The 25,982-nt window shown below is 43.4% G+C and overlaps 4 protein-coding genes, 1 long non-coding RNA gene and 5 other non-coding genes across 11 annotated transcripts; 9 read left to right on the top strand and 1 right to left on the bottom strand.

Moving 5' to 3' along the window:
* Positions 1–2,626: 2,626 nt before the first annotated feature.
* b3gat3 (beta-1,3-glucuronyltransferase 3 (glucuronosyltransferase I)) lies at positions 2,627–5,544 on the top strand. Its single transcript, XM_061669392.1, is given in 8 exon segments — positions 2,627–2,768; positions 2,870–3,041; positions 3,109–3,268; positions 3,270–3,293; positions 4,152–4,313; positions 4,448–4,534; positions 4,761–4,964; positions 5,065–5,544. Coding segments are annotated over 8 exon segments (990 nt in total). The 5' UTR covers positions 2,627–2,686; the 3' UTR covers positions 5,164–5,544.
* Positions 5,545–5,635: 91 nt separating this feature from the next.
* Positions 5,636–8,748, top strand: sb:cb1058 (uncharacterized protein LOC394209 homolog). Its single transcript, XM_061669394.1, has 3 exons — positions 5,636–5,945; positions 6,627–7,149; positions 8,222–8,748. The coding sequence occupies exons 2-3, from the start codon at positions 6,667–6,669 to the stop codon at positions 8,396–8,398; spliced, it is 660 nt and encodes a 219-aa protein (XP_061525378.1). The 5' UTR covers positions 5,636–5,945; positions 6,627–6,666; the 3' UTR covers positions 8,399–8,748.
* A 2,759-nt stretch (positions 8,749–11,507) lies between these two features.
* On the top strand, positions 11,508–11,572 carry LOC133398125 (small nucleolar RNA SNORD29). Its single transcript, XR_009767750.1, has one exon. It is a non-coding gene; the product is annotated as a small nucleolar RNA SNORD29 (small nucleolar RNA).
* Positions 11,573–11,695: 123 nt separating this feature from the next.
* On the top strand, positions 11,696–11,764 carry LOC133398126 (small nucleolar RNA SNORD30). The gene has a single exon (XR_009767751.1). It is a non-coding gene; the product is annotated as a small nucleolar RNA SNORD30 (small nucleolar RNA).
* A 158-nt stretch (positions 11,765–11,922) lies between these two features.
* LOC133398130 (small nucleolar RNA SNORD22) lies at positions 11,923–12,047 on the top strand. Its single transcript, XR_009767754.1, has one exon. It is a non-coding gene; the product is annotated as a small nucleolar RNA SNORD22 (small nucleolar RNA).
* Positions 12,048–12,268: 221 nt separating this feature from the next.
* Positions 12,269–12,341, top strand: LOC133398127 (small nucleolar RNA SNORD31). The gene has a single exon (XR_009767752.1). It is a non-coding gene; the product is annotated as a small nucleolar RNA SNORD31 (small nucleolar RNA).
* A 153-nt stretch (positions 12,342–12,494) lies between these two features.
* On the bottom strand, positions 12,495–14,967 carry arl2 (ADP-ribosylation factor-like 2). Its single transcript, XM_061669230.1, has 5 exons — positions 14,124–14,967; positions 13,822–13,932; positions 13,404–13,566; positions 13,247–13,327; positions 12,495–13,176 (listed from the first exon to the last, which is right to left on the bottom strand). Exons 1-5 carry the CDS (start codon positions 14,186–14,188, stop codon positions 13,042–13,044), a joined length of 555 nt encoding a protein of 184 aa, XP_061525214.1. The 5' UTR covers positions 14,189–14,967; the 3' UTR covers positions 12,495–13,041.
* Positions 12,502–12,573, top strand: LOC133398129 (small nucleolar RNA SNORD31). Its single transcript, XR_009767753.1, has one exon. It is a non-coding gene; the product is annotated as a small nucleolar RNA SNORD31 (small nucleolar RNA).
* On the top strand, positions 14,609–17,746 carry batf2 (basic leucine zipper ATF-like transcription factor 2). Of its 2 annotated transcripts, XM_061669228.1 has the most exons (3): positions 14,609–15,101; positions 15,918–16,031; positions 16,730–17,746. In XM_061669228.1, exons 1-3 carry the CDS (start codon positions 15,054–15,056, stop codon positions 17,366–17,368), a joined length of 801 nt encoding a protein of 266 aa, XP_061525212.1. In that variant the 5' UTR covers positions 14,609–15,053; the 3' UTR covers positions 17,369–17,746. The 2 variants fall into 2 exon arrangements, with proteins under 2 accessions (XP_061525212.1, XP_061525213.1); XM_061669229.1 differs by lacking the exon at positions 15,918–16,031.
* A 6,206-nt stretch (positions 17,747–23,952) lies between these two features.
* LOC133397999 (uncharacterized) lies at positions 23,953–25,847 on the top strand. Its single transcript, XR_009767734.1, has 3 exons — positions 23,953–24,022; positions 24,191–25,604; positions 25,776–25,847. It is a non-coding gene; the product is annotated as an uncharacterized LOC133397999 (long non-coding RNA).
* The last annotated feature ends 135 nt before the right edge of the window (positions 25,848–25,982 follow it).

Below are 25,982 nucleotides of genomic sequence, written 5' to 3'. Positions count from 1 at the left end.
AAAAACAAAAGAGCTCATCTCAGGCCTTGAAAAAAAATGTTTGTAAAAAAAGAAAAATTATGCTTTAACCACTCATCACTCCTCCTGGCAGATAAGCTGTCTTTAAAAAAAAAAAAAAAAAAAAAAATTTGCCAATTTTAAGTATGACTTTTATTTTGGAAGCACTGCTTACTTAGCCACTATTCCAACTAAACTTTCTCTTGATCTATTCTCTCCTTGTGTGTGTTTATATATATATATATATATATATATATATATATATATATATATATATGTCTTATGGATTCCATCTTGAAGCGCAACAGTTTTTTGACATGCAACTGTCTGACTGACAGTTAACTGTGCAAGTCCTTCACCACGATGAAAGGGAAACAGTCATTCTGCCTTGTCAGTGTTTTGTTTGTATGTTACACATCCAATAAAGTTGTTTGACTTTTCATAAGACACGCTGAAATTGGTTATTGCGATCAAGATGACCTGACGTGTTTACATGTACAGGTATTTTTGTGAAGGTGGAACTTAATACGTATGCGCGCTGTTCGGCTTGGACTTCTTATTGTGCGGCACCCAACCCGGAAGTGGTTGGAGAAAGCCAATCCGAATGAATGGATGTTGACGTCCACGCGAAGCTTTTCGGTACGAAAATGACGTCAGGTGCCGAAGAGCTTCCCAAAAGCATCCGCCGGAATTCTCTTTAGGTACGTACATGCATAAATTTCTACCTTTCTGTAGCTAGCTGTCGCTAACCGTCAATTACGTTCATGCGATTCGCCATCCAGTCGCGTGCGTCATATTTAGTCTATTATTATTTTTTCCCCCTCTAGGATTCTTTTTGTCTTTCTGAACGTCGTCCAGATTTATTAGAACTTACGTTTTTTGAAGATATATATTTTTTAAACATTTATATCATACAATCCTGTTATCCACGATTCAATGACCTGAGAATGAAAAATGTTGCATTTCTACAGCCTTGCAAACTACAACTATCGCAATGGAGATTACATTTGTACCTTGAGTTTGTTTCCTGACCAAGCTCGTTAATTCTATTAACCAAAATAACTAATGTAAAAATCAGTTCTCCCCATTGAAATTAAATAATAGTAATAGTAGTAGTAATCCATTCCAGTACTGTACTGAACAATAAGAGAGTGTCAAGAGATTTCAAAAGCAAAAGTGTACATTGGGACAAGTCGAAAGTCACAACAACTGTGCGCCTCGTTTCTGACGTCATAAGTAGTTTGTGAAAATAAAAAAATCAAATTAAACATTGTTGAGGTTAAAGTTGTCAAAATCCTGACGATTTCAGCTTCTCATCAGAAAATCGGCTCCGATTCCTGTCGTCCTCCATGAAAGCAGACTGATTATATTTGTTTTTATTCAAAACATATTTGCAAATATCTGCTTCTCCATTTGAAAAGAATGATAAAAATGTTTGCCTATTTTCTGACGACGACTGAACTGAATCAACTTGAAATAATGGGCTGTTTTTTAATTATTTTTTTTATCCGATTCATTGATTAATGGGAAAAAAATAATCAACAGGTTAATCGATTCAAATATTGTGTTACAGCCTGCACGTAAATTACAGTAACACTTAATGGATATGTTGGGTACCTAATAAAACATTGTGATGTTCAGGATTGGATGGCCACAAGGATGAGTGTTCTGCCCGTAATTATGATATTTGTATTTATTTATTTAATTTTTTTAATAGGCGCAGGAGAAAACGGCAAGCAGCCAACGGAATGTAAACAGCGACTACACGGTCACTAGCGTGGTGTGCTGTCGTGGTCCCTTCACAACGCAATGACTGTAAGTATCGCATAATCTTTACACGTTGACGTCGTGTGTGTGTGTGTGTGACGTATTTGCACGTAAATACAAACGCAGCAGGAGCAGAAAATGCCGGTCGGACGTTACCGTCGTTGCTAAATTTAGATTGCAATCCCGTGTGATGTATCGCAATGGTGTTTTTCCTTCTCTTTTATCCACTTTCCTGTTGTAGTTTCACTCCAATTCATTGTTGCCAACATGTGGACGTTATTAAAGGGCCTCATGTACAAAGACTTGCATGGATGTCCTACAGAAACACGGCGTACGCGCCAATGCAGAAAATGTCGTGAGCACAAAAATATTCAGATGTATGATACGCATGAATCCAAGCACATTTCCATCGAACATCCCGATCAACGTAGACTCGAGCGCACGTCGGAGTAGCCGACTCCTCCCCGTCCACGCCCGCGTTTAAATATGCAAATCATATTAAAATGAACCCTGCACCTGCGATCCAAAACAAAACAATCCTCTTTGACACGCTCTCCTCCGGTGTTAACGAATGAATTCTGAGTCCTTGCCTCTTTTACATTGTTGAAATGAAATGTTGCCGGGCATGCATTGTTCATCGGTGCTAATTGTTCATGTGTCTCTGATGCGCAGATTGATTATAACGGTTTCCCAGCATCACCTCGAAGTGTCGCCAAAGGACCGACAGCCGTAGAAACGTGCGTACGGCAGCCCTGAAGCACCGCACATTTCCGCGGTCATTTCACTCTTGATGCATCAGAAGTTTGCCGTGAAAAAAGAACGTATGCTACGTTTTTGTACCAGATCTTCCTGGCTCACGAAAAGGAGTTTGGGCGACTGGCTCGTCATTGCCAACGCGCAACAGCGTTGAGACGGCGCTACAATGAGACTGAAGCTGAAAACGGTGTTTGCGCTCTACTTCCTGGTCTCTCTGCTGGGCCTCATCTACGCACTGACGCAGCTCGGTGAGCGGACCCGAGACTCCGGCCGGTCTTGTCCTGTTCCAGAAAACCCGCCGAACGGTTTCGATTGTACGAGCCGATCGGCGGTCTTGTTTTCTCCCCAGGTCAACGCTGTGACTGCACGGAGCACGACATGCCCAAGGAGCGAACCGTATCTCGACTGCGGGGGGAGCTTCACCGTCTTCAGGAGCAAGTGAGGAAGTCGGAGGTCACCAGGCAGCCCCAAAAAGAGTCGTCCCTGCCCACCATCTTTGTCATCACGCCGACATACGCCAGGTAGTCTCGCCCCGCTCTCGTCAGTCGTTTGGAGTCAACTGACAGGCACTGTCCGCGTTTGTTCCAGGCTGGTGCAAAAGGCCGAGCTGACCCGCTTGTCCCAGACCTTCCTCCACGTGCCCCAGCTCCACTGGATCGTCGTGGAGGACTCCCAGACCAAGACGCCGCTCGTGGGGCAACTCTTGGCCAAGTCCGGCCTGTCCTACGCGCATCTGCACGTGGCCACCGCCAAGGCAGCGCAAATTGCAGGAGGTGACTTGGGTTGCGAAGGGGCGAAAGTTTACGTCAAGTTTCCCGTGAATTTCCATGGCAATTTAAGCTGGGGAATTTTGGAAAGATTCCAAATTGGGAAGCTTTTGGAGCCTAAATACAGTTTGAGTTAATATGTGGGTAAAATAGATATGATATTCTGTGAAGAAAGGGTTATTTACAGATAAAAATATGGATAGTTTGTTTGCAGTAATAAGTTGGAAGTCAAATGAACTGCACTCCAAATGTGTGCGCGGCTATTTTATTATATTTATATATTTAAAAAATATTATTTTAGACCAAGTACCAACCACAAAAAGGACTTCCCTCTCCCAGTAACACCATCATGAACGACTAATGCGGAGGTTTTATTCCTGAAGTCTGTTGAACATTATGCACAGTTTGAACAGCAGTACTGCGCTTAAAAACTGGAGAATAAAAAAAGTATACTTCAATAAGTATGTAATTCAATTATACTACACATAATAAAAAAGAAAAATGTACTGAAATTAAAATATATTGTACCGAACTTAAAAGTGAAATACAGCTGAACTGTACTTCAAAATGTACTGTACTGGATTAAAAAAAAAAAAAAAAAGCCATCGAGCTTCGTTTTAATGCGTTGTATAAATGTTGAGCTATTTTATTTGCATTCAATTCAGTGATTCTTTTACATACCACTTGAGGGAACCCTCGTGCCACAAGTTGGACTCCTACCGCACTTTGAGAGTCACCTTATTATGAATTTTATTTTTTTTATATGTTCTGTTGGAATAATGTTTAGTCATAAGCAGGATAGCACAGCTCTGCCTCGTCCCGGCGCTAAACGGAACGTCCGCGTCGCGTCCTTTGCCTTCTCAGGGCGATCCGAGCTGGCTCAAGCCTCGCGGTGTGGAGCAGAGGAACGAGGCCCTGCGCTGGCTCCGAGAGGACCGGAGGGCTCCGAAGGACCAACGCGGCCAACGGGGCGTGGTCTATTTTGCCGACGACGATAACACGTACAGCCTGCAGATATTTGAAGAGGTACTAACACCGAAACGCTCCGCGTCGCTCAGGGCTGTCCAAACTGGCAAAGGCGGGAGAAGAGAAGAAGAAATCCGCTCGCGTCTCTCTTTGTCGAGGTGTCGCTGACGATGTTGACGTTGTTGTCGTATCAGATGAGGAGCACGCGGCAAGTGTCCGTGTGGCCCGTGGGGCTGGTCGGAGGGATGAAGTACGAGAAGCCCGTAGTGGAAGGAGGAAAGGTCGGTGCGCTCGTAACGCAAAAAGAAATGAATATATATTCAGGATTTGCACATTAAGGTTGTCCAATGTTTGACCACGACACTCTTAGAGGCACACGTCAAGTATTGTTGTGTTTTATAAATAAGTATTTTTGTGTTTTATAAATAAAGCAAAATAAAGGTCGGGTGGAACACAAGCTCTTAACGAAACACAAGGTCTCAACGAGACTCTGTCGTTCTTTTGCAGGTGGTCCGCTTTCACGTCGGCTGGCGTCCCAGTCGTCCCTTCCCCATGGACATGGCCGGCTTCGCCGTGTCCCTCGAGCTGCTCCTGACCAATCCCGACTCTCGTTTCGATGGCAACGCCCCGATGGGATTCCTGGAGAGCAGTCTCCTGCAGGGCCTGGTCACCATGGACCAGCTGGAGCCGAAAGCGGACGACTGTTCCAAAGTAAGTGCGTTGTTGGCATCGGGCGACATAATGCGGCGGCAAAAGTGGCGCGAAATTTCCTCCAAATCCCAACGCCTCATCGCTTTCTTTTTGTGCTCAGGTGCTGGTGTGGCACACGCGCACGGAGAAGCCTAAGATGAAGCGTGAAGATGCTCTGCAGTCTCAGGGACTGGGCTCAGACCCGGCTCTGGAGGTCTGAGAAGCACACGCGCACAATAGGGAAGTCATCTTAAAATTCAACGATGCTTTGTACGTACTGTCATTCCCCATTCCTACTCCCTGTGGACCTCTGATTAAAACTCATGCATGCCTTGGTTTTCATTTGCATGATAGCCGCACAGATGCCTTTTTAAAGTAGAACGTTTCAAATCCACTCAGAGGAACAATACAAGCGCTTATGAAGATAAAGTAATAAACACGAGCACTCCTCTGAGCCTCGTTTCACGTTCAATACATCAAGTGCAGTAGTTTGATTGCGATGTGCTGGGTGTTGTATACGGTGTTGTTTTATTTATTGCTGTAGTATTTGCTCCTTGCGTTGTACTGCTGTGTCACTGACAAATAAAGTCGGTCCAATGTTGTTTTTGTCATTGCTTCTTTCTTAAACGTCATCTCTGTGATCTGTACTTGGACAATTGTTTTGATTTGATTTCGGCGGAGGTACTTTAAGCCGCAAAACAACAACGAACGGACGGCCCACGCTGCCAACGGCAAGGTCAGGTACAGCGATTGATTTGATCATTAAAATCCGGATACTTTTTGAGGTTGGAATAGTCGCTAATTATGTTCAACTCCAATTTGTTAAAGTGTTTCAGTTTTTGTTTTCCTTCTCTGACACATTTTGTGGCAAGCACGACTGCCTCACATCTGTTCTCCGTCTTGGACACAACCCTGCTCGTCGTCGTCGTCGTCGTCATCATCACCTGGAACCTTCCGTCTGGTCGACGGTCGCCATGGAAACCTGCTCTGTGCGTCAGTACTGTAAGTACAAGAGTATTATGTCCATGATGACTGGCCTCACTCATTTTGCACCTCAGTTTGCACAACTGTAAGCGTGCGTGTGTGTGTGTGTGTGGCAGACACGTGCGCAGACCCACACACACAGCTCCAACTCCCTTCCGGTGCACAGTGTTGACATTTGTCATTGTGTGTGTTCGGGGTGTGCTTGCAAATCCAAGCTCCCGAGTTATTGATTCACCAACACACACACGCACGCTCGCATTCTTTGGTAGATTTTGATTTTGTTGTTATTTTGACGAAGCACTCGACTCCTGTTGAAGTCGCACAAAGAGAGTGTGCCCGAAGAACACTTTGTCTTTGCTGAGCTACATAAAAGCTTAGGAGTCTCAACTCCGTACAGCGGTGACTTGAGAGACAAGTTTATGTTTGTAAAGCTAAACCAAACTGTATAGCGTTAAGAGTCAGCAAAAAGAGAGAGTCGCCACCGAACTGACCCCCCCCCCCCCCCAAAAAAAAAAGTGTCAATTGTTGTTTGTCCTTGCAAACACAGTAGATGCACTTGAGGTATTTTCGTCCATCTTCGTCCTCCCTTGAAAAAAAAATCCCAACTCTGCGTGTGACGCAACAGCAGAGGTAGCGTTGGAGATTGTGTAACTAATCTCTCCATCCACTTCCCGCCCCTTTCCTTTTTTCCCCCCGCAGAGCGTAGCACCGGAGAAGTGCGCAGAGATCGAGTTGGAAGATGACTATCGGCAAGGGCTCTGGGAGAAGTTCCGTGCGGGGCTCCATCCGAGCCCCAAAGTTTCTGGACAAATCCAGCGGCTTCTACGGCCGCCCGGATGAGCCGGAAAGTGCACCTTTGGAGGACGAGTGGGACGGGGCGAGTGACGTGGACGCGCGTGGTCCGTTTGACCCCAACGAGGGGACGCCGGAGGACGACGGTGAGACGCTCCTAAGCGGGACGCCCGGCGGCAGGTTCAGGAGAAGAAGCTTCGGGAGGAAGCCGAAGCAGGGCGGCTCTCGGGAGGAGGCGCCCAGAAACGAGCGGCCGATCCCGGGCGCCGCGAGCCCCCGCGTCCCGGAGGCGGAGACGGCCCCCAACCGGGGGAACTCGCTCGTGGACGCTGACGACCAGGTGCTGATCCGAGACAAAAAGAGGACGACGAGGGGGCAGGAGGAAGTCGTGAACGTGCTCAAGAGGAACACAATGAAAACCTATCGCAAGGTGAGCGACAACCGTCCAGCAAGACTTTAACATTTTATTGTATCAATCAAGTACCATTCTAAATTATTTTAAAAAAAAAACATATTTGCTGAAGTTTATACACATGCATCTCAATAAATAAATATGGTGGAAAAGTTAATTTATTCCACTAGATCAATTTGCATATTGTAGAGGTGCAAAAAACTCAAAAGGCCAATTACTACCTCATTTCTATATTAAAAAAAAATAATTCTTTGAAATGATTTATTTTTTGATTTATTAATAATTAAAAAAAATAATACATTTCTCATCATAAAATCTGTATATTTTTTAATCATTGATATCTGTATGATAAAATACATTTTTGCAATTGTGAACAACTGAAATGAATTTTCTTCCACATTGTAATTTATTGAGACGCATCGATATATGCACAACGTATATTGTGTTTGTTTTTTCGTCACCAACTCAACATGTCAGTTTCTTGTTCATTGTCAATGCCTGGAACAGTTCAAGGTACAATTGTTTGGACAAATATAACGATGACAACAACCAAAAAAATAGCTCAAAAGAGTTGAATTCAAGAGCTGATATCAAGGCAAAATCACTGCGAATACAATGAAGTTTAAGCATGTCAAATATCGCAATTTTTTTTTTATGGAACGTACTACATTTTTCGTCTTGTTCAATGTATTCTTCAGGTCTTACACTTGAAATTCAATTTAACAAGAAACTGAAGAAACCAGGATGATGTAATCATTTTGTCCATGACAGCATATTTTTATTTTTAACAAAAGACCGGTATTTAAAATATATATATATATATTTAGTGGAGGTCATAAATCCCATCTCTGCATGAACGCCCCTTGGTTAAACATTAAGTCCATGGAGGTTATGTAAGACACTTTGTGGAATAAAGTCCACAATACTGGACTACGCATGCACGCGCAGCGAGGTGGAGGTCCGTCGGCCACGTACGACGACCTCTGACCTTCGCACGCTTCCTTTTTTTGGTTCTTGCTGCGTTGGTGCTTTTCAACTTGAATTGTTTGCTGTTGTTATTATTTTTTTTTTTCTTCCCCCTTTTCCTCAGGCCGCGGACCGAGCTTTTCGCCGAGGGCGGGAGGCGTTCGTGGCCAACGTCTACAGCGTCACCCTCACGCCGTCAACTCGCCCAAAAACAAAGCTGCGGCACGACGTTGCGCCAGCTGAGCTTCAGTCGAAGCGCCGCAATAACGCACACCTCAACGGAAGTATTCCCTCCGATTGAACGACGTTTACGTTGACGTGACCATCCTAATTATTTTGTCTAGTTGTTCATTTATTCCATCGGGTTCACTCTTTGGAGCTTCTCTCAGGTTCAGCATGATGAAAACATGAATCAAGCGTCGACGTGTAAACTTTTAAAGAAGCAATGACTGATTAGTGGACCCATTTTGACTTTTATTTAATGAGTAATGTAGGTAATTTTCAATTGGGTGAGTGCAGACACAAGCATGCCCCAAGTGATTCAATGTTTGTTTTGTGACATATGTTGTCTAATATATATATATATATATATTATTATTATTATATGTATTTATTTTTTAAATGTCCCGTTAGTCATCCAGTATTGTTATACAGTGGTAGTGAAGATTATTTGACCTTGAGGGGCAAATGGGAAAAATAAAGTCAAAGGTGTGAATTTCCATGCACTTTCTTTTTTTTCTTCTTTTTTTCGTGAGCAAATAAGTGTTTACCTTCAGCAGCAGCCAAACAAAAAAGGTTTCAAAACGTCCAACGGAAGTTTCAACTAAATCGACAATTGAGTCTTGCAAACACAATTGACAAAAACATGATGAGAATTTAATTTGTGTATTGTGTTTTGCCTCTGAACTATGCGATATTTATGCAACGTTAAAAACATTCAGCCGTGACTTCTGCGCCAAACAAAGAAGGCACTTCTGACTGTATTGAACAACTAAAGCTGCTGATTCGCTTGATGGACAAGAAAATAAAATAGAATAAATATTTTATACTGTGATATTATTCCAATGATTGGTATTATGATGTCACTAAAGGAAATGCAAATGAGAAAATGGTAAAGCGAATTTAACCTTTCGTCAAGCTTTTATCAGATTAGTTTTTTTGGCCTGGCCGCTAAAGCACTTTATCCTGGTGATAACTGAAAATAAGATCCCGGAACAAGTCATATTTTTTTTTGTTTCGTTTTCTAACCGCTTGGCTACTTCGATTTTCTTGTTTGTATTCATTTCACGAGGCCACTGTGATTCATCCTCCCATCCGATAGGTGGCAGTAGTGCAAAACAGCTTATGTCCAAATGAAAAAAACGAGAGACCAGGGTTTTTTATTTATATTTTTTATTTTTTTTTAAATGTTGGTCATGTTTGTCCTCACGACGTTACGGAAACAATTACACACGTATAAAATAGACTTCTGCGACCGCCGTTGTACGTTTAAAAGCCCAAAAAGTCCCAGACTCGGCGAAAGTTGGGTAGTGGGTGGAGTCTCGATGGGAGTATATAAAGTGGAGGAAGTCGTTTCGTCGTCCATTTTCTTGGCTTCGACGCGCGGAGGTAAGATAAAAAAAATTGCTAGAAGTTTTTATTTTTTTTAAATTCTATATATTTTTTCCCGACAGAAACAGTGTTGTTTCTATAGCTACCTTCTCGAACGTTCCTGGTGCGCTTGTTTGTTGTTATTGGTTTGGGTAGGTGTCGCGTGCCCCCGTTTCTCGCACTGCATTCGTTATTCAGTCATTTCAATTTGTAAATGTTTCGTTATTGGTGTTATTTCGAGCTTCGAATGTTAGTCATTTCGATTTTAAATGCAATTTCCTCGATGCTTCACTGTTGGAGGCGGCGAGCTTTGACTTTCTTTCCAGTCTCTCAATGATGATACTTTTTCACAGACCTGAACTGAATGACTGTGATTGCACTTTATTGATTCTGACGTGAGAGATTTATTTTTTGGGGAAAGAGAATTTCAAAAATACAAATCGAGGTGTGCGGGCACGTGTCTGTGGCTAATGCTAAAGCTAACACCTCGTGTGTTGTCTTCCAGATGCAACGTGTTGGAGAAGATGCGGCATTATCCTCAGGTATTGACCTTTTTAAAACGATTTCAATGAACTCTCGCGTTGTTTCCCTCACTGAAAGTATATATATATATATTCCCCCAAAAAAGTTTAAGCTTTAAATTCCCTCCCAACTATGAGCCCAATATAATTTCAAACTTGCCTTGCATTCTCTTTTAAAAATAAATGGCATGCGCACGATTTTCAGAGGGGCAGTTAATAATATCACAAGATCTTATTGGACGAGGAAAAGACTAACATCCAATTGTGTGTTTTTAGCTGGACGCTTTGACTTGCACGTTGAAATTGCAGTTGGTATCAGCAAAGTGATGAATAATCTCGGCTTTTTTGTATTTTTTTCAGATGGCGCATATTCAACAAACAAGGTATTGTCCCCTTTTTGAGCATTCTAAATGGCCTTTGAAATGTTTCGCGCTGCGGTGATGTGAACTTTGAACTCTCTCACTGATTCAAGCTGGATGACACACATATCTAAATCTGAGTAGCGTGTCACAGAAATGAGATTTGAACAAACCTTAAGATGGCTTTAATGTGAATTCTTTCGTTTCCCTTCCAGGGGCCGGTCTTCTGATCTTCAGGTATTTGGAGTTATTCACGATTTAAAAATCATAATAATAAGCGCTGAGATCGGGGCTGCTGTGATGAATTCTCGAACTCTCTCTTGCTGAATTTATTTGAAGAAAACTCCTTGACGAGATTCTGAGCAGCACCTATGGGCTCCGTCACTGTTGAATCTTCGGTTGAATGTTCTGTCCTGTTTGTAGATGGGGAAACGACTCGCCAGAATGACGCACACGGGTACGCGACGTTTATGTCCAATGAATTTTCAGGCTCAAAATGATGATTTTTCTAATGACAAGCATATGTCTGAATGCATTGATGTCAACACAGACTCTGATTTGTGTGGCCCATCAGAACAAAATGTGAATGTTTGCACCTTAAATAAGGCACCCTTTCTCTTTTTGCGCTAGCTAAGGGGTGACTGCGGGACGATGTCGACAGCACATCCCCAAATGTGTAAGCGCCGAAATTTGTTTCTCTGCTGCTGAGTTTTGAATATTTTTTATTATTCTTGTCTGTGAAATTTTTTAGGGGATGAAATGCATTCGCAGCCTTTTAAAGAGCTGGTCGGCGAGTGTCGCACGGAAGTCTGATTGAGCGATCGTGCTCGATGTTTTCCGTTGTTTCTTTTGCAGGTGCTCAGATTTGCGCGGGAGAAGCTGCTCGCCGATGACGCTCGGAGGTGCTTTTTATTTGATTTTTTTGGGTGGTGTTTTGGCGGTGCAGTGATGATGAAACTTAGCTCACTTTGACTAGCTGTGAAACGACACGAACGACTGAGCACCTGCCGCGTGTATATTTAATTGTACCCGACTTGAATAGAAACTAAAAAGTTTTGTCTTTCGCAACAGGTCCTGCGGCTGAGGGTGAGTCGAGCGGCAGAAAGGCGCACGTGGCGCTTGGCGGCTGGAAATGATGAGACAATTCTGGAATCTCGTTCGTCTGAGCTGCTGATGAGAAGCGGAAGTCTGACATCGGTCGCGCTCGAATAAAGTTTCAAACGCAACATGGTCCTTCCGAAAGTCACTTTTTTTTTTTTTTGTTCCCCCCAGCCCTCACACAGATGTGACTGCAGCATCCACCAGGTGAGCCTTGGTAAGCGCACGCAAAGGCAACAAATGTTCCAAAAGCGTTTCCTTGGTGATGACACCCGCACGCGTCTTACGCCGTGTCAATGCCAGACCTGCAAAGGTGAACCCACTGGCGTTGACACGGCAACAAGGGGACAGCTTTGTTGGGGTTTCCAACAGTCTGAAAGGAAACTGCTGTAACACCCCAGCTACATATAGTTGTGATGGCTGGGGACATTTTAATTATTGTCATGCAATTTCTAAGTGTCACATTTTAAGATTTAAATGATTGAATGAACAAAAATTGTTTTATTCCTAGACTTTTGCAGCTAAAAACAATTTGTCTCTCGACTCTTCAGGTGGACGGTGGCCGTTTTGTGCAGGTAAGAGTCGGTTTTGCTAAGGTTTTTGTTTGGAACTGATGACTTATGTTACCGCCCCAGTCTGAAAATTCATGACTGATTGGTACCACCCCTGATCCAGACAAAATAGCACCACCCCCTGTAAACGGTACCGCAACTTGCATTTTAATTATTTTTTTGTCTTTATCCACAGTTTGGGTTATTTTTGACCACCGGGATGCTCTTTGCACAGGCTTGGCAAGCAAACACGTCGGTAAGAAGTTGTGCGTATTTTTATTTCCGAGCAGAAATGATGAGCCCATGTTACCGCCCCAGACTGAAATGTTATGACTGATTGGTCCTCTCTGATCTTCACGGAAACATTGAACTGTCGCCATCGTTTTCTTTTGGCGCTGACGAGTTTAAAACATTTTTCTTTGCAGATTGACCGACATCTTCATGATTTGAAAGTGTTGTTTTTTTTGCCATACACAGTCTTTCAATAAATTCCTTGAAATTGTCTTCTGGTTTGTCTTGAGTACTCTCACCCAACTTTGTTTGTTCGAGCAGATTATAACAAATGTGAGTGTGAAAATGATGTATTTCACTTGGTAACATTTTAGTGGATACCACCTAACCAAGGATGCCAGCCTAAAAAAAAAAACTAGAACAAATGAGGAGAAATTTGCTTTGAGTAAAGTCAGAATCAGCAGATGTAATTTTCTATTTCAAAAAGTCCTTGTCTGCCATGTGGGCGACTTTCCAAAAAAACAATTTCTTTTGCAGTAAGCTGAAATGCGCTTTACATTTCTAAACCAGATGCAACACAAGGCAAACACGTTGTCAGTCCGCATTAAAGAGCCTTGCAGCAATATCGTCCACCAGCCAGTCCACTCCCACCAGAAGGTTCTGTCCTGTCACTGCGCTGCATCCGATTATACACCAGTGGTGGTTCTTAATGTCATCCAAGGCCAGTGTCTGCAAATTAAAAAAAACAAAACACGATGTCCCGTGTGAAAGGAACGAACAAAACACAAAATTGTCATACCGCTTGTATCGCTTCTTTCGACAAGGCACCAGGTAAGTCTTGCTTGTTCGCAAACACCAACAATGTGGCACCGAGTAACCTCTGTAAGGGAGGAAAAGTATAGGTTTTTGTTTTTTTCAATAAAATTCAGAATTGGATAGAATATTGGTGCCGGTACCTCCTCCAGCAGCAGCTTATGCAGCTCCTGTCTGCAGTCCTCCATGCGTTGTCTGTCTGCGCTATCCACCACCCACACCAGACCGTCTGTGCGCTCAAAGTAGTTCCTCCAGTAGGAGCGGAGCGACTTCTGGCCGCCCACGTCCCAAATATTCAACTTGTAGCTACAATGGGAACAGGACTAATGTTAGTGGAACGAAGGTAACGGGATTCAATTTTAGGTGCGCAGTCCGCCTGATGTCACTCATCCCATGGGGGATTTTAGCACTAGGATGGACATGCTTCTTTCCACCCCCAGAGACATAAATGGGGAGAGCCACACCTAAAATAAGTGAATAAGAAACCTTTTGGGTTAAAAAACAACAAAAATCATCTAGTTTTCAACCTTTGCGGATGACCATCATCTCCAGAACGCTTACTCTCTGTGCTCCAAGGTGATGATCCTGAAGCCCAGGGTCGGGGGGATGGTGCTGATGTCCTCGCCATTCAGCCTCTTCACGACGGTCGTCTTCCCGGCGTTGTCCAGACCTCTGCGCAAGCCAGGTCAGGGAAAACACACACGCGGCTAACCAGTGTCGGTTACATTCCGTACAACTCGTCACTTGTGGAAGGAACTCCGAAACCCACGAGAAAACGTTAGCGCTGTGCTCACAGTGGTTATTTTGCGGGAGTAAAAGCAAATGTCATGCTAGGCTACGGCGCTCCACTCGAAACAGGATACAGAATCAGGAGTCTCATCTCCCGCTCTTTCTGCTTCATCTTCTTCAGGATAGTCAGCAAACCCATCGCGACGGCGTCCTCCTATTCCGCCAATTTAGACTGAAAAGTCTTTTGTTTTTGTGTTCTGTAATACGTTTTAAGTGTCTCGCGTGTGGTGGACACGGAAGTAGTAGACGATCGACAGGCCAGTACGCGACGTCCTATTGGTCAAACTCGGCGTTTGGCGCACGGTCATTGGTCAAAGCTACCATCCGTATGACCATTGAGAAACGTGATTTTTGTGGCGCGTTCGCTTGCGCTGGGAAAAAAAACAACGGAACCTGGAAGTTATTTGAACAGACCAACCATTTGTTTTTGATGACATTTTTCAGATTTCAACTTTATTTTGCTGTCCTGAAATCCATCATACTCAAAGAACCGCACGTATGGTGTTTCGAGTAAAGTTAGGATTTAGAAATATATGTATGTAATACGCTGGCTTGATGTTAGTTCGCGTGCTTGGCTTTGTTGAAGAACGTAGCAATCTTTGAACACAACTTGTAAAGAGTGACGTTAACAACAATTCTCTTTTCCGCAGGTACATTTTGAGACGATATCAGCACACGATTCTTTCTCGTCCTCCACGTCCCAGTCGTTCTTCTTTTTAAGTTTGGCTTTTGGCGTCCTCGTGTGGTGAAAGTTGGCGTTACAGCCAACAAACGTCACCGCCTGACGAAACAAGGGGGGGGGTTTAACAGCCTATTCTTTGACTCCACCGACTTTAATATAAAGAGAAACTAAAAGAGGATGTCTGCTACGTCATCGAGAGATCGACTCCATCCTCCTCCCATGTCCAAGTTTGGAGAGTGGCATTGAGGAAAGCTGAAAGTTCGCTCCTGTGGTCCACCCTGATGGTACCACCGAGACGCCAGGGCTCCCCGCTGGAGATGAGATGTCCCCTCATTTCATGGACACCAGCGACGAGGCTCCATCGGGCTCTGTAAGTTCTCCTTCCTTCTCATAATTAGGACAAATAGGCTGCATAATTACAAATAAATCCCCCCCAAAAATACACATACACCAACTAATGAGATCCACGTGCAGGTGCATGTCAATAGCGTGGGAAACCAAAAGATGAAACTCCTATGGTATATTGAAATATTCCCATTTTTGTCTCGAGGCGTTGACCGAAGCGGAATGAATAACTTTGTCGTTGTCATGGCGTTCCAGCACAGAAAGTATCCTGTGTCGCGTACGCCCCGCCCCGGGCATTGAATTTTGCATGCCGTTTTTATGAGTTGACTGGGTTTGCATCGGACCCTCGCCGCGAATCAATCCGGCAGTCAGTGACTGTGTAGCTACAGAAAGTTTGCAAAACTGTTGCAATGATGCGTCTTGCTCAGCGTGAACCGCCTGAGCCGGGTGGCTTCCCGCAAGGCACGGAAGTCAAAAGAGAGTTGAACAGTAACTGTAACAGCAAAAATCCGCAACTAATTGACGCCGACGTAATCCCACGAGAAAGCGGCAAAGCACTACTTTTGTCTAAAATCAAGCTCTTCAGCTCACTTTTATTCCTCGGCACCATGATGCTACGACATGGCAGCAAAACACTATTATTTGTCTAAAGTGAAACGCCTCGACTCACTTGACTTCAACCACCGCCAATATGGCGCAATATGGCAGCAAAGCACTACTTTTGTCCCAATGAAACTCCTCAACAATTCCAATTTGAACATGACGGAGTAGCGCCATTGGCCTTTTCAAGACGGTGGTCAAATTGCAACGGCAAGCTTAATTTCGGCGCTCTCGTCGGCAGGAGCGAAAGACCTCGGCGGGGTACGTGCCGGGCGGCAAAAGACGACTGAAGAACCGAGACGCCGCCCGCAAGAGCCGTAAAAAACAAACGCAGCGGGTCGATGAACTCCACCAGGTTGTGCAAATTCTTCTTAATGCCGTGTGTGTGTGTGTGCGTGTGCGTGTGCGTGTGTGTGTGTGTGTGTGTGTGTGGATGTGGATGTGTGCGGGGGTGAGTGCGGGGGTGAGTGGGTTGCTCATGACCACTTCTTGTAAATAATCTGCTTTAGGGGAAGGGAACGGCTGTCTTTATAGCTCAACAGCACCGCCTGTTGGCCGCACTGTTGTCCGCAGAGAGGAAAAAGGCCCTCGGTTGGCTTCCTGCGGGAAAAGGAAATCTAAATGCTCCTGGCCCCTTGGCAGCGAGCGGGGACAGACTTTGAATGGCAACAAAACAGTAAAGATGTTCAACATGCTCAGTCTTCGGCCGGAATGAGTGGATGTTATCGATCCATTCATTGTGAATTGGTTGAGTGTGTTAAAAAGAACCAAACCAAATTTGACCAGTTGGGTAATAGGACTCGAATGTTTGACATTTTGGCTTTGTGAAAGTCGCCTTTCGTGCGTTTCAAAACAGAGAAATGAGCAATTTACTGTTACTCTTTACTCCGAACCCCAATTTAAAGATATGAGGAAAATCCACTCGGCAAATTGTTTCGGCGCAAGCGACTCGCTCGCATTGTGGCACTATATCACTACAAACATGAAATAGTGGGAGATGTGCACTAAAAGAGGACGGTGGCTAACTGTTGTGCGTGTTTCCCCTCACATCAGGAGCTCCTGAGTCTGGAGGGTTTGAACTCTGCCCTCGAAAAGGAGATCGAAGCCTTGAAAAAAGACGTCCGTCGCTACACCGCGGCGCTGGAGCGCCACCGGCCCTTTTGCGTCCTCCGAGGTGCCGACGGCGCCCTCTGCCCCTCCGCGTCGGCCGCCCCCCATCTGTCGCCCTCGTCCCATTTCTGCCCTTCCGGTCTTACCTCACGCGCTCCTCATTCGGCGTTCAGCCGAGACGCGGACGCGGAATCCCCCCATTTGCCTTCCTCGTCCTTCTCCACGCTTCATCCCGAAGACGTCCTCTCAGTCACGTCTGCACTTTTTCCCGACGAAGGCCCGGGAACGGTTGCCGGTTTCGAGTGCCCTTTCGTATCGGAGCAGGCCGACGGGAGGCCGGGGGAGGTCACGCCGTCGCTCGAGTCCATTCTGCCGCCGTTTCCCGTTGCGCCCGGCACGCCGGACGACGTCTTCGCTCCGAACGCACCCTCGATGAAGCCGTGCCCGGGTGAGCTGTCGCTGTCTGATCTGCTGGAGGGCAATGACTGGATCCTGAGCGGGGTCAGCAGCCCGACCTCTCCGGAAGGGCACCAAAACGCGGTCGCCGAGGACTCATTTTGGTGTCCCGCTTTGTGGAAATAACAAATATAACAGCCCGATGCCACACGGCAAACTCTGGTAATCCCCATTCATTCGTTAATTTGCATATCTGATATATTTAACACCATTTGGTCACACCCGCGAGCTCATTTGTTTTGGGTGTAATATTTCATTCAGCCTATTAATTTGATTGCCTTTGTAAAGTATCATCACACGGCAGCTGATGTTGTAGATGCATTGACTAACCAAGAATAAAAAAGTAAATACATTTAAAGAATGGCATTACATTTTACATTATTTATTGATTTTTTTACATCCTGTGTGGGGGTGAAAGACATAACGTGAGGTACACAGTTTTCACGGGGACGTTTTGATTGATGGGTCAACGAGGGCGGCACCACTGCATTGCAGATTTTGCTGTTAAACATAATTTTGTTTTGAAATGAGTATATATATGTGTGTGTGTGTGTGTGTGTATAAATAATAAAATAAGCGTTTCCATTGTCGGAAATGCGAAAGAAAAAGACGATTCGTGGTCACAGGGCGGCGCTACATGGAAGGTCAAGCCTTGAATTACTTCCGGTATGCGTGTTGGCGGGAAAATGGATGTCCCATACCCGTCGATTTAAAATTTCGGTCACGGCACACGAGCACGCCGACCGACCTTCACTTTATTTTTGGATTGTGACTCAAGGCATAAATGAATGGTTGATTTAAAAAAAAAAAAAAATAATAATAATTTTCGGCCACTGCGATGTGAAGTGGCGCTAATTGGAGACAGGTGTGCCAACAGGGAGCCACGAAGGGCACGCAGGTTCACTAATGGCCAACAGCAGCAAAATGGCGAGCGACGAAGCTGCGTTTTCTCACGCAAGGAAATGGTTGCTGTTCGGCCATGTGTGTAACAGTGGAAATGTGCTTGTTGCAGGCTTTTGACTGGGACAGGAGCAGCCTGGAAGGAAAGGTTTGTGCATGGGTTTGCTTGAGCACAGCATGTTCACACTTGGCTTTGGGTTGAGCACGTTTTGATTGATAGATTTATTTTTTTTAAATGGTGGCCATTTAAATGCGATGGCTTTGTGAATAAATGTTCGTTGTTTTAAGTGTTCATGCGCAGTGATTTTTGTATTTGATTTGGTAAGTTGTACTTTTTTTAAAACTACATTTTGTGTATGGTGTTGAAGTTGGAGATGCATTTTATTTTCAATCTGGTATTGTAATGCATTGTAATTGTTTTTGATTATTTTGAAATGCTAATATGGACTGTTGTATATTTTTTTTTTTGTGTACTTTTGTTGGTCTGGGTACCCTGCAAAAAAAAAAAAATCCCCAAAACCTCCGTGGTCTTATTTGTACTTTGTGTTTTTGTCAATCTTACTCTTCATGTGGGAGTGTTAAATATTTATTTATTTATTTATTTCAATTTAATGAAATGTTTTTGCTCCTGTTCTCCACCATGGATGAGTTTGGATGGCACAAAAACACAGGTAAGAAGGATGGGACGAGCGGCATCAAGAGCCATTGCGTGAGGGGTAATTGGTGCGCACACACACACACACACACACACACGTGAGACCAGTAATTGTTTTTGCAGGTTTGGAGATGGTCTGGATAAGGGCTGGGCAAGTGACTGTCAACGAAAGCAGGTGGGTCAAATTGGAGAACATTTTACATCCCACCCATCAAATTTTAAATGAGCCATATCCTTAATACTAAAACATGAGTAAATGTACTTGTCCTGAGACCAAATTAAAAAAAAAAAAAAAAATGGAGCAAAGAATGCTTGAAAATAGTTAGAAAAATACCAAATAAGTCTGGAGTACCCCATAAGACTTTTTTTTTAAATTTAATTTTTGTTTTTGTCCCTTCTGTCTTGTCCCACCCCACTAATGAACAAATTAAATGTCAAATAAAACGGTTAAAGTGAAATGTAATTTTTGGGGTATTTGTTTTATTCCCGTCTCTTGTAACTGGGAAAATTGGTTTTCATAAACATTTGAAATAATCTTTATCTTCTTATGTGTAAGCAGCGCTAATCAAGCCTTTGATAGTTTATTACGTATTGGTGAATGCGTAGCAGAAAAGTGAGTTTATTTTTCAAGATTTCTGAAGTCCAAATGTCTTCCAATTCTGGAATGACCCAGGTTAGTTTTTTGTGATTGCAGGTTGGAGGAGGATGAGACGCTTGGGTGAAGAGGCAAGAAAGAGAACCAGAAGGGGGTAATTTAGTGCAAATGTGCATAAAGGTGAAATGCTTCAGAGTAATGGTGTGTGCTTGTTTTGTAGAACGGAAGAGGAGCTGGATGAAAGAAGGGAATGAAACACATTAACTTAAAAAAAATAAATGAAGTGGCACGCTTTTATCCCTCTATTTTCTTCCTTTGCAGAGCTCGGAAGGAAGAGGAACAATTCCACACCAAGAATAAAGCGGCTCACAGATAAGTAGTTTGTTCATCCATTTGCAGGGCGGATGTAAAGCGTAAACAGGAGGGGTCAGAGGACGGAGCTTTGAGGTTTGCCTTGGTTGACTGTTGCTACGGAAGGTAGTTTGGCGATAGGTCTGATTGTCATGACGGCAGGCACGGAAAGTGTCGGGAGAGCTGATAGTTGGACGCGGTGGTTCGGTTCAGCGATTGTTGCGAAGGAAGGGAGGTTGAGACGGTCCGCAGGTTGTCTCTGTGCCGAGCAGCTCTTTGTTTTGAGTTGACGTTTACAGTGCAGGCTTTGACTGAGGAATTCACAAAACTGAATAGTTGTATTTTATTCAGGGTGAAGAAGACCAACAATTGTACATAACCGGCATGCAGTTCCAAGATGAACAGCTTCTTCTCCCTTGAGGCAAGTGTGCAAGTCATGTGCATTATCGATGAAAACACTTTTTATTGTTTTTTTTAATTTTTTTTAGTCATCCAGAATGAAAGTGGAAATGCTGTGTCGCTTGAAGACTCAAGTAGGAACTATACAGGGAGAGTATGTTTTGGTTACTTGGTGTATGGGTCCACTAACTCACTGGGTGTGCATGGACTAACACTGATTTCTTATTTTTGTGTCCTGAGATGTTGCTGTTCAACTGAAATGTACTCTTGAAAAATGTGCTTTTGATTTTCATTGGGAGGGAATGGTAAGTTGTTTAGTGTGGTTTTACTACTTGTAACAATGTTAAAGTGGGATGATATGTACAAACTTACATAACAGAGTAAGACTTAAATTCAGTTTAAGGCACTTTAAACAATGTAGAGAGAGGTTTTGTCATGCAAGCAAGCCAATTGTTTGTAACAGTGGCAATGTGCTTGTTGCAGGCTTTTCACCGGTACAGCTTAGTGGCTTGTGTTGGTCGACTGTCGCTACAGTTTGTTTTTTGTGTGTGTTTAGAAAGGTCTGATTTGTCCCGATGCTGCGCAGGCATGGGACGTTTTCATAGATCTGATGTTGGACAGAAGTCGCTGCAGTCAAGTGTTGTCGGTGGACTTGCGACGGTCTGGAGTTGTTTGGCTTGTTGTAGTTAAGGATGGCACTTTGAAAACTGGAGTGTGCAGGGTTTTGAGGGAGGACTCCATGTTGTTTCTCCCCCCTTCTTCCTTTAGGGTAGAGTCGATGGCGGATCGGGTGAGAGGCGCCAAGATGAACTGGACCAGGGTAATCAGGACATGCACAGACAAATCAATAAATGACCATCACAACTAATAGCCCCCCCCCCCCCGGTGGATGAGTTTGAAAAGCACAAAAACCCAGGTAACAAGTCTGCACGCACCAATAAAAGCATGTGAAATGTGCCCAAAATGTAAAAAAAAAAAAAAAAATGTTTTTCCTCCAAATCTTTAATTGTCCTCTTCTCTACTTGCTGTGAGCTGAATAGAGTTGAAATAATCATTATTCTTCATGGAACGCATGTCCCACAAGATGCACGCAACCCTGTTACCGTAACCTTTTTCGCAAGGTAGAAGAAGAAAGCAGCGAATGACGATACGCTGGAGTTGACATCAGTTTTCCAAAAGAATGGGTAGAACAAAGGTATGTCCTCGGTTCTATTTTTCACATTTTAATAACAGTTAGCCTTGATCGAATGTCTCACTGCAACTCATGCAGCCCTGTTATGCATATGAACAGAATAAGAAAATATTTTTTTGTCTCCTTGGTCAACGGTAACAGCTAGCTTGTACTCCTGAGAGAACGCTAACATTCGTATGGATTTGCAACCCCGTTGCACCTTCTACAGTTTACTCAGACTTTAGAAATATATTTTGGAATTCAACTCAATTTAGATTATGTGAGAGAATTTAGTTCCTCTCCATATTGTAAACACATTTGTGAATTTTACATCCTGAATTGTTTGTTTTTATTTCTTAAAAGAATTGACAAGATTGAAGGGACAACCTGCGATATGGAAACGCACTCTGAAGGAAATGGGAGGTAAAATTCCAGATGTGACAACTGCATTTTTTTGTTTTTGTTTTGCGATGCACCCTGCACACAATACCAACAGTGTTTTAAAGGTTATTAAAAGAACACTTTGGCGTATTGGGCATTTGTTTGTCAGTTTTTTTTATTCAATCTATAATTAAAACTAATGTAGCGAGTCATTATTGTAGTTTATGCAACCCTGTTACTATATCATTTGAATAGAAAATAATCCTAAATGACTCGGCTCAAAAGGGTTTGACCCATTTTTCCATGAGTTTATGCAATCCTATGCAAAATGCGTGAGAGTAAATATTGTATGATAAATACTTAAATTAATAGTGAAACATGGCATTATTGAAAACAACAGATTTTGAAAGTTGTTAAAATTAATTGATATAATTTATTCAGAGAATGTTATTTGATTTACCTGTTGAGAGAGGAATAATTTTTCACAAATCAATGTTTTGTTTTTTTTCCAGTTTGCCCAGTGTTGGTAACAGGGTTGCAGCAAGTATTGTAAACACCAAATAAAATGTGAGCTAAAAATTGTACCATTGATCTGTAAGCGGCGCTAATCAAGCCTTTGATAGTTTATTACCTATTGGTGAAGATGCAGTAGAAAATCAGAAAAGTGAGTTTGTTTTTCAAGATTTCTGAAGTCCAAATGTCTCCCAATTCTGGAATGACCCAGGTTAGTTTTTCGTGATTGCAGGTTGGAGGAGGATGAGACGTTTGGGTGAGGAGGCAAGAAAGCGAACCAGAATGGGGTAGTGATAGCAAATGTGCATCAATAAAGGTGACATGCTTCAGAGTAAAGGTGTGTGCTTGTTTTGTAGAATGGAAGGGGAGCTGGATGAAAGAAGGTAATGAAAAACATTTGAAGAAAAATGAAGTGGCACGCTTTATTTTTTTGGTTTCCCCTCTTTATTTATTTCATTGTTTTGCAGAGCTCGGAAGGACGTGGAATGGGATGAGGAAAAGGAAGAATTCCACACCAAGAATAAAGCGGCACACAGATAAGTTGTTAATTTATTTGCAGGGCGGATGTAAATAGGAGGGGTCAGAGGACGGAGCTTTGAGGTTTGCCTTGGTTGACAGTTGCTACGGAAGGTAGTTCGGCGGTCGGTGTGATTGTAAGGAGGGCAGGCACGGAAAGTGTCGGTAGAGCGGATAGTCGGACGTGGCGGTTTGGTTCAGTGGTGTTTGCGAAGGAAGGAAGGTGGAGACGGTCCGCAGGTTGTTGTTTCGGTCCTGAGCAGCTCTTTGTTTTGAGTTGTACAGTGCAGGCTTTGAATGAGGAATTTATCATATTGATCAACACAAAAGTGAATAGTTTTTCAGGGTGAAGACCACCGATTGTACACAACCAGCACGCAGTTCCAAGATGAACAGCTTCTTCTCCCTTGAGGCAAGTCATGTGCATTATTGACCCAGGCTGTGTTGTGTCGACCCAACACATATGAAGGTGTCGTCTTGTTTTTTGGCAGCAATCAAGAATAAAAGTGGAAAAGCTGTGCCGCTTCAAGAGCCAAGCAACAACTATACAGGGAGAGTATGTTTTTGTTACTTTGTGTTTGTCTACTAACTCACTGGGTGTGCACGGACTAACACTGATTTGTGATTATTTTTGTGAACCGAGTTGTGCATCGAGTCAAGGAAACGATGCTGTTAAACCGACAAGTGTGCTTTTTGGTTTTCTTTTCGAAAGAATGGTAAGTTGTTTCAAGTGTGGTTTTACCATTTGAATTCGACTTGTAACAATGTTAAAGCGGGACAACATGTACAAACATACATAACAGAGTAAGACTTAAATTCAGTGTTAGGCACTTTGAACAATGTAATAAGTCTGCACGCACCAATAAAAGCATGTGAAATGTATCCCAAAAGTTAAGTTTTTTGATTTTCCTCTCCAAATCTTTCATTGTCGTCTTCCCTACTTGCTGTGTTGCTGCATAGAGAGTTGTGGTGCAGGATGGAACGAGAGGAATCCAGAGCCACCGGACGAGCGTAATCGGTACACACACGTGAGACCAGCAGATAAGTAATTGTATGGTATTTTTTTCTGCAGGTTTAGAGAGAAACTGTATAATGGCTGGGCAAGGGTAACCAGCATAGGCAAGCCAACGGAACAAGCAATTACAGCAGACTTGTTTTTGTTATGGCAGGTTGGAGGAGGAGGAGACATTTGGGAAGGCGGCAACAAGCAGAACCAGAACGGGGTAAGAAGTGCAAATATGCATGAAGGCGACCTGTGTGCTTGTTTTGTAGAATGGAAGAGGAGCCGGAGGAAAGAAGGTGAGGTTTGCGAAGGAAGGTTGATGATGATCCGCAGTTTGTTTGGCTTGTTTTGGTCCAGAGCAGCTCTTTGTTTAGAATTGACGTGTACAGTGTAGGCTTTGAATAGGTTATCAAGTTGATGAAAACAAGAGTGAATATTTATGAGTTGTTTTTGTTTGTTTCCAGGGGGAAGAGCAACAATTGTACATCACCGGCACGAAGTTCCAACATGAAAATGGTTTTCTCCCTTGAGGCAAGTTTGCAAATAATCAATTGCAACGTTTGCAGAGCTCGGAAGGACGTGGAATGGGATGAGGAAAAGGAAGAATAAAGCGCCACACAGATAAGTTTGTTGATCTATTTGCAGGGTGGATGTAAACGGTATGGGGCAGAGTACGGAGCTTTGACGTTTGCCTTGGTTGACTGTTGCTACGGAAGGTAGTTTGGTGGTAGGTCTGGTTTGTAATGAGGGCAGGCATGGAAAGTGTGGGTAGAGTTGATAGTTGGATGCGGCGGTTTGGTTCAGTGGTCTTAGCGAAGGAAGGAAGGTTGAGACGGTCCGCAGGTTGGTTGGCTTGTCTCGGTCCTGAGCAAGTCTTTGTTTTGACGTATAGTGCAGGCTTCGAATGAGGAATTTATCATATTGATCAACACGAAAGTGAATAGTTTTTCAGGGTGACGACCAAGAATTGTACACAACCGGCACGCAGTTCCAAGATGAACAGCTTCTTCTCCTTTGAGGCAAGTGTGCAAATAATGCGCATTATCGATGACAACACATTTTAGTCTTTTCTTTGTTGTTTTTCGTTTTGGCAGCAATCCAGACTGAAAGTGGAAATGCTGCGCCGCTTCAAGAGCCAAGCAGCAACTATACAGGGGGAGTACATCTTATTTACTTTGTTTGTGTCCGTTTCCTCACTAACTCACTGGGTATGCACGGACTAACACTGATTCGTGATTAATTTTGTGCATCGAGTCGAGGCAACAATGCTGTTAAACTAAAATGTGCTTTTGGTTTTCTTTTTGAAAGAATGGTAAGTTGTTTCAAGTGTGGTTTTAACCATTTGAATTAAACTTGTAACAATGTTAAAGCGGGACAATATGTACAAACATACATAACAGAGTAAGACTTAAATTGAGTCTAAGGCACTTTAAACAATGTAATGAGTCTGCACAAACTAATAGAAGCATGTGAAATGTGCCCTAAAGTATTTATTTTAAATTAATTTTCCTCCAAATCTTTCATTGTCGTCTTCCCTACTTGCTGTGTTGCTGGATGGAGCGAGAGGCATCCAGAGCCACTGGACGAGCGTAATCGACGCACACACTTGAGACCAGCAGATAAGTAATTGTATCGTATTTTTTTTGCAGGTTTGGAGATAAACTGTGTAATGGCTGGGCAAGGGTAACCAGCATAGGCACACCAACGGAACAAGCAAGTGAATGTCAATTACAGCAGGCTTGTTTTTGTTATTGCAGGTTGGAGGAGGAGGAGACATTTGGGAAGGAGGAAACAAGCAGAACCAGTACGGGGAAATAAGTGCAAATACGAATGAAGGCGACCTGTGTGTTAAACGGAAGAGGAGCCGGAGGAAAGAAGGTGAGGTTTGCGAAGGAAGGTTGATGATGATCCGCAGTTTGTTTGGCTTGTTTTGGTCCAGAGCAGCTCTTTGTTTAGAATTGACGTGTACAGTGTAGGCTTTGAATAGGTTTTCAAGTTGATGAAAACAAAAGTGAATATTTATAATGAGTTGTTTTTGTTTGTTTCCAGGGGGAAGAGCAACAGTTGTACATAACCGGCACGAAGTTCCAACATGAAAATGGTTTTCTCCCTTGAGGCAAGTTTGCAAATAATCAATTGCAACGTCACTTCTGATAGCCCTCGCAGCGGGTGGAGTAACCGCACGCTTCGGGTATGTTTGGGGAGGGCTCAATATGCGTCATTAGAAACCCAGTTTTTTGCTCAAGTATAGTTGAA

Source organism: Phycodurus eques, chromosome 23 (genome assembly GCF_024500275.1).
Source record: "Phycodurus eques isolate BA_2022a chromosome 23, UOR_Pequ_1.1, whole genome shotgun sequence".
Lineage (NCBI taxonomy): Eukaryota > Metazoa > Chordata > Actinopteri > Syngnathiformes > Syngnathidae > Phycodurus > Phycodurus eques.
Note: the sequence above shows the minus strand (reverse complement) of the source record. Positions and strands in the feature narration are given on the sequence as shown.